Raw genomic sequence first — 9374 nt, 5'->3', positions numbered from 1 at the left:
CCCCCAGTGTCGCACACCTCTGGCTGAGTCACAGGGCCTGCACCTGATGGCACAGAGCCAGCCTGGCCCTTTAAGGTGGACTCCATGCCTCCATGTGGGGCTTCCAGCACTCCAGTACAAAGCTGCATGTGAAAGCAATCAGGAGCCTGCCCGGCCTAATGTCTTATGACTCTGTGCCTCCATCTCTGGCTTCCTGCCCAGTTCAATGGTGCGTGGCTCCAGGTCCACACACCATTGACCTGGGCCAGCCTTCCATGTGGGGCTTCCAGCGCTCCAGTAGGAAGCTGCACATGGAGGCATGAAATCGTGTGCCATTCAGCTGGGTGGGCTCTGTGCCTCCACAGGTGGCTTCCAGCTGGAGTGCTGGAAGCCCTATGTGGAGGCACAGAGCAAGCCAGCCTGGCCCAATGGCATGTGGTGCACACCCACCCACACACACCCCCATGCCCACCCCTCCTCCTGCAGGCTGGAGCTCCCCTCCCCACTTACCCAGGTGTCCAGTCACAGAGCTCTGTGTCCCCACAGTATGGAGAGGGAGGCACAGAGCCCGCCATGGTTAAATTATGCAAAATTATGTGTGGTCATGCCTGTTATGTGCAAAATTGCATGGGCACATAATTGCATAATTCCCCAGGTTGTAAATTAGTTCATCCTGAACCATGAAGCAAACATGCTCTCCTCACTTAGGCTGACAGTTGTGTATTTTCCAGGTATAAGGCTAAGTCATATTCCCTGAGCTAAGAGTAAGTACTTTGTGTCTCATGCAGTGTGACCCACAGGGGTTGGAAAAGTAATCTTTCCCCCAGGCAGAGATGACAGACTTAAGGCAATGGTAGCCCACAGATGTTGGGAGAGTCATGGGGAACTGGCCAATGAATGTACATAGTTATGGACTGCTAGCCTCAACCATTTCTTATGCTACCCCTTCTCACTTCCAAGAAATAGTCCTGGGGGGAACACAGCTGCTGGGGGCACAAGGGCTGCCAGTGTCTTATCTGATCTCCTGAGATCCTGCTCCCCCATCAACTCTGTGTGGACAGATTCTGATACCTTGAAGACTATCTAGTCCCATAAGGAAGAGGCAGTATTCTCCCCACTGTCACAGATAAATTCCTGGTAGGATTCTGCTCGTATGAGCAAATACCATAATACTCAATGTTTGTAGTCCAAACCACTCACAGAAGAGTGAGTATTATATTTAATTAAATTATTATACATCATGTCAAAACTATTTGTTTTGCGTGGGCAACTCCCCTAAGAAACAAAGTGCCTCATAGAGGAGACTGTATTCTATTACTGTATGGACTAACCAGAGATTAAATATTTAGATGCTGAAGCTCTTTGGAGTACATACTGTCTTTTTGCTCTGTTCTTGTACAGTGCCAAGCACTATGGGATCCTGGCTCATGACCAGGGTTTATAGACAGCAGCGCAATAACACCACTGCCACCACCGTGTCCCCATAGCAATGTACAATGCCAGCAATTTGAAAGCTGACATAAAAACAGTGCAGAAACAAATAGGATGGGTCTTTGCTCCTCTGAAGTGAGTGGGAGTTTTGTTGTTGATTTCAAGATTTCATCCACAATCTATTCTTCTGATTCATTATTTGCAATGCTGGCAAGTAGAGTCTATTGGAAAGAGAAAGTTATTATACAAAACCAATTACTACCTTCGATGGCAAATGGTTTCCCCACAGTCAAAAGTTTGCAGTCAGCATCTATTGACACTTCATAATCTAGGAGCGCTTTATCCATGATGAAGGCATCAAGTTTCTCTGGATCATTCCTGTGTTCAAGATCAAAGCAAATAACACAAAATTATTTAATACCATGAACTGCTCCTCACTTTTGCTCCTTGGTACAATATCTATCTGACTTCATTCTTAGGAAGTGTTTGATGTAAACACAATACAAACCCAAATGCAAACCTAATTTATAAGAAGGGTAAAAGACAGGGCTAAGAGGCTATTGCTGTAAACAGAGAATTGATTTAAATATCAAGGGCAAAAGGGTTCATGTGCCTGGCAGCATTTTGGGGTGGACATGGCAGAATAAAACTATATGTGCATGTAGAGGGGCAGTTCTAGCTGGCTTGCGATCTGCTTTCAGACCTGTCTTGTTCCTTTGACAGATCATTGACCCAGAGGAAGGAGAATGCAATAGACTAAGAATCAAATCCAGCTGCTCTTATAGTGTCAAAGCACAAGGGCAGAGGAGATCAAAATCTCTAATGTGCTGGCCTCAGCATTATTTTCCTGTGCTTTTCCTAGAGTCAGTCTGCACTATGGTCAAAATTAAGGCTGGGCAAATTCTACAAAAGCTTTTACATGAATGCAGGTTTCAGTTCTTAAATGAATAGCCTTTATTCAGACTTGCTTTGCTTTTGCATTCACTCCCCATGAACGTTTGGGTCATTGAAGGTTACCTGTGTAAACATACAAAGCCCCCTCTACACAAACCCCACACACATATCCCCACCCCCGACACACCCACAGGCTCCCGCACCCTTCCACACCCCTGCATAATATACAAGAGTAAAATTTAATTTTGAGCTATTATGAATCAACTGATAGGGCTCCCAGCTGCAGGGGAGACCCCGCTACATGTGCAAACTGAAACTCAATAGCAACCAGCTATAAAGTTAGTACACATTTTTTATAGCTGGCATTGTGTGAAAGTACTTTACACAGGTAGCTGGTTTTTAAGTAATTGTGCAATTAATGAGTTAATTGCATAACACCTGTAACATGCAAAGGGGGCCTATGGAAAGCAAAGTTGAATGGAGACGGCATGTTAGAGTTTATATTGTGTGTTCTATCAAGGTGTAGGACAAAAATCTTAAATGGCTACATCCCCAGTCAGTGTACTTTGGCATAGCTTCACTGACTTCAGTGGCTCTAAGCTGATAGACAGCATTAAAAGATCTGGCGTGTGTCTAGGGGATTAATTATCATTATGAATTGGGAAACAATATACAATTATAATAAATCATGTCAACTGCAAATCAGCACACGTTATTTATTACATAGAACACTACAGGATCAAAACTGTAGGTAATGACTTCAGGGCTGTGATTATAGCCTCTCATCATGTAATGCATATAATCAATGGTGGAATGCTGTATTTTGAGGAGAATGTGCCTTTGAAACCCTGCTAGCAATCAAGGATCAAGATTATTCTTGAAGCACAAGGATTATTAATATTATTTTACTCTTTTTAAGCCAGGCTAGGATCATTGCTATTCTGATTCAATTTGCAGTCCAATCTTTTTCAAATGAGTCTATTTTGGATCAAGCCACCTACTGTGACCGTGCAGTGGGCATTGAGCTCTCTGAGGTTTGGTTTTTATGTGCATCTGGACCTCAGAAGAGTGCCTATTGCCTAATGATAAATAAATTACTTTCTTGCATATGTATTGGCCTCTGGCTGCTTTACCACTCCACTGAGGAAGAGCACAGACCATTTGAAGATATTTCCTCAGCCTGACTAAGGGTCTTTATGCCCAAAAGCTCGCTAAGGAGAATTTGTCCAACTATTTGAGTTGGTATAATAAGAGATATTGGATTTACCCAAAGTACCTTGTTTGCCTATTGCCTGATGAATATCTTCCAAGCACAGAAATGTGCCACAATTTATTTTACTGCCAGTGGGCAGCAGAAGGGATGGCTTGGCATAATCACCATGCAAAGTGTTGCTTTGCTTGGGGACACTTCAGCACCTCTTATGTTATCCATACTGTGGTTATTCTACTGGTATTGCTGCTTGCAGGGGATGCAGAATAGGCTTGTTTTTTGCCATCTGTCAGGCTGTCCCTCCATGCCAACAGGATGCTGCTGATGACTTTGAAAGTATGAAATGAGCCACAACACTGGAATCCAAAATGTATGCTTTAAAGAATGTATAAAAAACAGGATGAATCCAGAAAACATGCATAAGACAGTTAAAATAACTAAGGCCTGCTTTAAAGTCCATTCGACTCATTGGATGACTACCATTGATTTCCATGGGTTTGGGATCTGGGTTGCACTTTGGTGCTGTACTTTATAGTTTTTTGGCAGGCTGATCTATCATCACATGAATACCACCTGCAGAGACTCACTTCAGGTTCGATACTCCATCTGGGGTCGCAGGTACATTGTACCGTCTCATGTACTCGTGCATCTCTGGGAAGCTTTGCCTGACATAATCTTCTGCACTGCTTTCTCGTACTGTTCCAAAGCGAAATCCCTGGGACGGATGGTGAAGCTAGGAGGAATGAAAAGAGAGACCAGCAGAGTAATTTGTCTTATTCAGCTCCTGAATTCTCAGTTTCATGTCTAGTTTTCTGTATTCTAAAGAAAACATAAGGGAATTGTAATAAACCTTAAAGATTTTGCAGACACATTCTTATGTTTTATGTGGTGTCATATTCCCTGTCAAATTCCTATGAAAAATTGCTACACGCCCTATTCAGGACTAGATACTGCCTGATTTAATCCATCACCATGCTCTTGTGACTTGTTTTAGGGATTTGAAGTTCTTCCTAGAGTCAGCAACCCCCACAAAATCCAGGTTTGGTTCAGTTCTCTTATCTTAAGCTCAGCCCAAGTTTGAGGAAAAGGTAATGAATTCCTCCAGCTCATACAGTTCATCTTCACATCTCCTTGTTTAAACCCTCTTTATACAGTCCCTTCCCTCCCCCATCCAACCTAGAAGCCACATTCTGACTGTTCCAGGTGAACACTAAGGTCCACATTCGAAAATAAATGTACCCTTCTGCAGAAGGCTAGCTTTGCTGCTGATTTCTGGCAAAGGCACCTTGCCAAAATATCCTGGAGCCAGGATTCTCATGATGATTCTGTGAGAGATGCATCTGGTGGTTTTAGTTCATATCCTAGAAGACTTATTGTAAACCAATATAGCAATGGGTGCCCTGTTCTTGGTGTGACCAGAGAGATTAAGGACTGTGTGTCTGTGGGAACTGTGCTGTACTCCTGAGAAAACACTAGGATATGAGACAAATGGGATTGCTCTATGTATTCTGAACATATCTAAGGCTTTAGTCTCCAGGCAGTCCCTTTCAGAAATGCTACAAAACGCCTGCAGGTTTTTAGTTATGTGCATATTTGCTTCTATCACAACTAGATTCATTTCAGCATGATGAAGTTCTCAGGCTGTTGGCTGGTTAAGAGGTTTAGGGAGCTGACCTGGGTAAGTTTCTGGTGTATATCATTTGCTCATTGTAGGAAAATGGAAAAGGATCCATTTGGTAACATACTGAGTGTTCAGGTTGCCCCCAGCATCCACTGAAGTCAGAAAGAGATGAGAGCCCTCATCACCTTGCAGCAGAGCACAGCCCTTTAAGGGACTGAGTCTTTAAGGCAAAGGAAGTGTAGGAATGTTAAGACTCAGGGAATTCTAATATTATAAAAGCCTAAGTCTGTCTGTCTCCCCCAGCTCCCTCACCCCGCTCCCTGCAAGAGGCAGGTAAGCAGCAGCATGGGACATTAGGTGGCAGCACTTCATCCCAGCCCCCTCCTCCCCTGCCCCCCGTCATTCTTGATGGGCAATTGGTTAGTAGTTTTCTATATGTTTCCCCAGCAAGCTCGGAGGCAGCATTTCATGCGATACACAGAGCCATGTTAGTTTGAAGTTGGGCAGAAGACAAGTAGTGTGGCACCTTGTAGACTAACTCTATATAGATGTCTTCCTTTCTCTTTTCCTCTCTCTGATTTGTTTCATTTACTGACAAATGTTTTGTGCTTGTCTTGGGGGGAGGGGGGAGCACATACTTTTGTAGTTTCACTTTTAGTTTTTAACTTAAATATAATAAAGAGTAAAAAAAAGTCTCTCTCTCCCCCTTTTATGTATATGTACACACATTCACATATATATGAATACCTGGATATACGTGTGTGTGTGTATAAACAGAATATAGATGTATATGTATAATGTAGATTGGATGCCCCCCAACATTACTGAACATGATGTAGTGCTTCCCTGGAAACATGCAAGCCTCAGTTCAGTTTGATGGATCAATCTCTGATACATTTGAGGTGAAGAGTGGAGTGAAGCAGGGTTGTGTTCTGGCCCCCACACTCTTTGGGATCTTCTTTTCTATGCTGCTGCACTATGCTTTTGATGACTTGGAAGAAGGTATACTTTCACACAAGATCAGATGGCAAACTCTACAATCTATCGCATCTAAAGGCCAAGATACAAGTGAGGCACATGCTTATTAGGAAGCTCCTTTTTTGCTGACCATGCTTCATTCACCACCTATGAAGAAGGCCAACTACAGATACTTATGAATCACATCTCTCATTCTTGCAGGATGTTTGCCTTGACTATCAGTATCAAGAAGACTGTGGTCCTAAGATAGGGTGTTTGCCAGTCACCATCTATCAGCCTTGATAGCACACCTCTCAAGGCAGTGAACAAGTTCTGCTACCTTGGATCCACACTGGATGAAGAGCTAAATATGCACATTGGAAAGGCAACTACTATTTTCAGTAAGCTCTCCAAATGTGTCTGGAACAATACAAAACTCACAATCAAAAGTAAGCTGCTTGTGTACAAAGCCTGTGTCCTCAGTGTCCTTATATACAGCAATGAGACATGGTCAGACTTTTCATAGATTTAACAGACATTAGGGCTGGAAGGGATCTCATGAGATCATCGGGTCCAGCCCCCTGCCCAAGGGGCAGGAAGTCAGCTGGGGTCAGGACCACCCCTAGGGGAGGTTGAATCGGGGCAAGGGTACAGGCCCCCCATGGCTGCCATGCACCACCACTGCCGAGCGCCACTGGCTCTGCTGTCGCTGAATGCTACCATCCCCCTCCACCCCTACTGCTCTGCCGGCTCTGGCCGCTTGCTCCCTGCCTCCACTCTGCCAACTTTGGCTGCTCACCACCCCCTCCACCCCTGCTCTGCCAGCTCTGGCTGCTTGCACTCCCCCCCACCCCCCCCGCCGGGCTCCGCACAGGCTGATATGCCCCAGGCCCTGCACACCCCTAGGGACGGCTGTAGCTGGGGTCAAATGATCCCAGCAAGACAGGCATCCAAATGTTTCTTGAAAGTGTCCAGAGTAGGTGCTTGCACCTGTGTCTCTGGAATAGACTCCCCACACTCTCTGTGGGGAGTCTATTCCAGGCCCTGGGGACTTGAACAGTAAAAAAGTATTTCCTTATGTCCCACCTAAAATGGTCTTCCAGGAGTTTGTGACTGTTAGACCTTGTCATCCCTTGGGATGCCCTGATGAAAAGATGTTCTCCCATTCCTGATGCATACCTCTTATAGGCTGCCACCAAGTCACCCCTGAGCCTACACTTTTCCAAGCTGAAGTGTCCCATGGCTCTAAGCATCTCCTCATAAGGCCTACTCCCTTGTCCTCTAATCATGTGCATGGCTCTCCTCTGGACCCTCTCAAGTTTCTCCACATCCTTTCTGAATTGCAGAGCCCAGAATTGGATACAGTATTCCAGCTGCGGCCTCACCAAGGCTGAGTAAAGTGGGAGGATGACTTACTGGGTCGTGCTTGAGATGCGTTGGTAGATGCAAGCCAGAGTTTTGTTTGCTTTGCCATCTGCGGCATCATATTGGTAGCTCATGTTCAGCTTGTAATCAGCCATGACCCCCAAATCTCTTTCAGTCGTGGTGCTGGCAAGTGTAGCACTGCTGAGCCTATAAGTGTGATGTGGGTTTTTTTTCTCCCAAGGTGGAGCACCTTGCATTTCTCCATGTTGAATGCCATCAAGTTTTGATCCGCTCACCTTGCAAGCCTGTCGAGGTCAGCCTGGATCGCCAGCCTACCATCTAGGGAGACCACACTTCCCCATAGTTTGGTGTCGTTAACAAACTGAGCCATTCCACTTCTGACACTAGAGTCCAGATCACTTGTAAATACATTGAAGAGTACAGGTCTGAGAACGGAGCCCTGGGGGACACCACTGGTCAACATACATATCAAGAAAAGAAGCTGAACAGCTTCCACCTACACTGTCTATGGCATGTCCTTGCCATCAAGTGGCAAGACAGAATCACCAACACAGAGGTCATCACCAAAGCCAACCTGCCAACCATCACTGCACTACTCAAACAGTTGCATCTATGCTGGCTTGGTCATCTTTGCAGGATGGAAGATCAGTGCATCCCAAAGGGCATCTTACATGGGCAAATTGAAGATGGGGAGAGAAGAGTAGGGTGCCTGAAACTGTGCTTCAGAGACATCTGCAAGCAGGATATGAAGGCTTTTGGAATTGTCCCAAACCTTTGGGAGACTTTAGCAGGAGACAGGACAAAGTGGTGTTCCCTGCTCAATCATGGAGTCCAACATCACAATGAGAAATGGTCACTCAAATTACAACAGAAACATGACCAAAGGAAACAGCCTGTCAGTACAGTAGCCTCTAATGCCATGTACACCTGTAACCACTGGCAGGACCTGCAAGTCTAACCTTGGTCTTTCCAGCCACAAGAGAAAATGTATCGACAGTCAGTAGAATAGTTGCAATATCCACCATCACTCGCTGATAAATGGATGCCATGTATGTGTGTGTGTGTGCATCTCTCTCTCACACACACACACACACACACACACACACACACGTATGCATGCATGCATGCACACACATTTTATATACATGAGAGAGAGAGAGATGCCTCTCTGAATGAGTTAGTCTGTAAGGTGCCACACTTGCCAAATAATACACAAGGACGTTCAGGGCAGCTAAATATCCTAAATAACACTTGGAGATGATGCAGAAAACTCAGGTGTATAAATGTTTTATCATTCTGTCTATCCATCTGTGCTAGAGAAAAGAAACTGGAGTCTAGAGGAAAAGGATAATCTTGCAATAGGGTAGATACTCCAATATGGTGATGGTGACTGTGCGGGCCGGCTCCCGGTCCCATCCTCGCCGGGTGCGAGCCGGGCCCATCTGTGTGCATGCGGGCTGTGGCCAGCAGCCCGGGCACACGGGGCCGGAGAAAAGCTGCGGGGTGGAGCAGTACACTCGAGCTAGAATCAGTCACGGAGACATAATGGTTGATTGAAAAGATTATTTACTTACACTGGAGATGGTCGCGGTGCAGGCTGGACAGTTTCCAGGTACAGCTCCGCTTCAATCCTCGTTGGAGGACTCTAAAACTCCATTCCCAGGATCCTCGGAGTGGTTCAGACTCCGCGGTGTCGATAACTGGGTTCTAGGGTAGGGATTCGTCTGGACTGCGGTCGGTGACGGGGAGAGGCTAGAGGCCGTCGGTAAGTGGTGCCCTGGAGTTTGCTAGGCTCTGGGAGTTCGGCAATTGGAGCCTCTATCGCCTTCTTAAGAAAGACGCGCTGGGTTCGAAAGGACCCACAGCGCTTAGAGATCCGTCTCTCCGTCTCTCTCT

The 9374-nt window shown here is 45.7% G+C and overlaps 1 protein-coding gene across 1 annotated transcript in view; it reads right to left on the bottom strand.

Moving 5' to 3' along the window:
- GRIN3A (glutamate ionotropic receptor NMDA type subunit 3A) overlaps positions 1-9374 on the bottom strand; it is a gene marked incomplete at its 5' end in the record, with an annotated part of 99546 nt that overhangs the window by 33461 nt on the left and 56711 nt on the right. The window contains 2 exons of the mRNA XM_006015491.3: positions 1673-1788; positions 4102-4247. Coding sequence (XP_006015553.1) covers positions 1673-1788; positions 4102-4247 — 262 coding nt within the window. The remainder of the gene's footprint in view (positions 1-1672; positions 1789-4101; positions 4248-9374) is intronic.

The sequence above is a fragment of the Alligator sinensis genome, unplaced genomic scaffold (genome assembly GCF_000455745.1).
Source record: "Alligator sinensis unplaced genomic scaffold, ASM45574v1 scaffold560_1, whole genome shotgun sequence".
Lineage (NCBI taxonomy): Eukaryota > Metazoa > Chordata > Crocodylia > Alligatoridae > Alligator > Alligator sinensis.
This window is presented reverse-complemented; position numbering and strand designations above follow the sequence as displayed.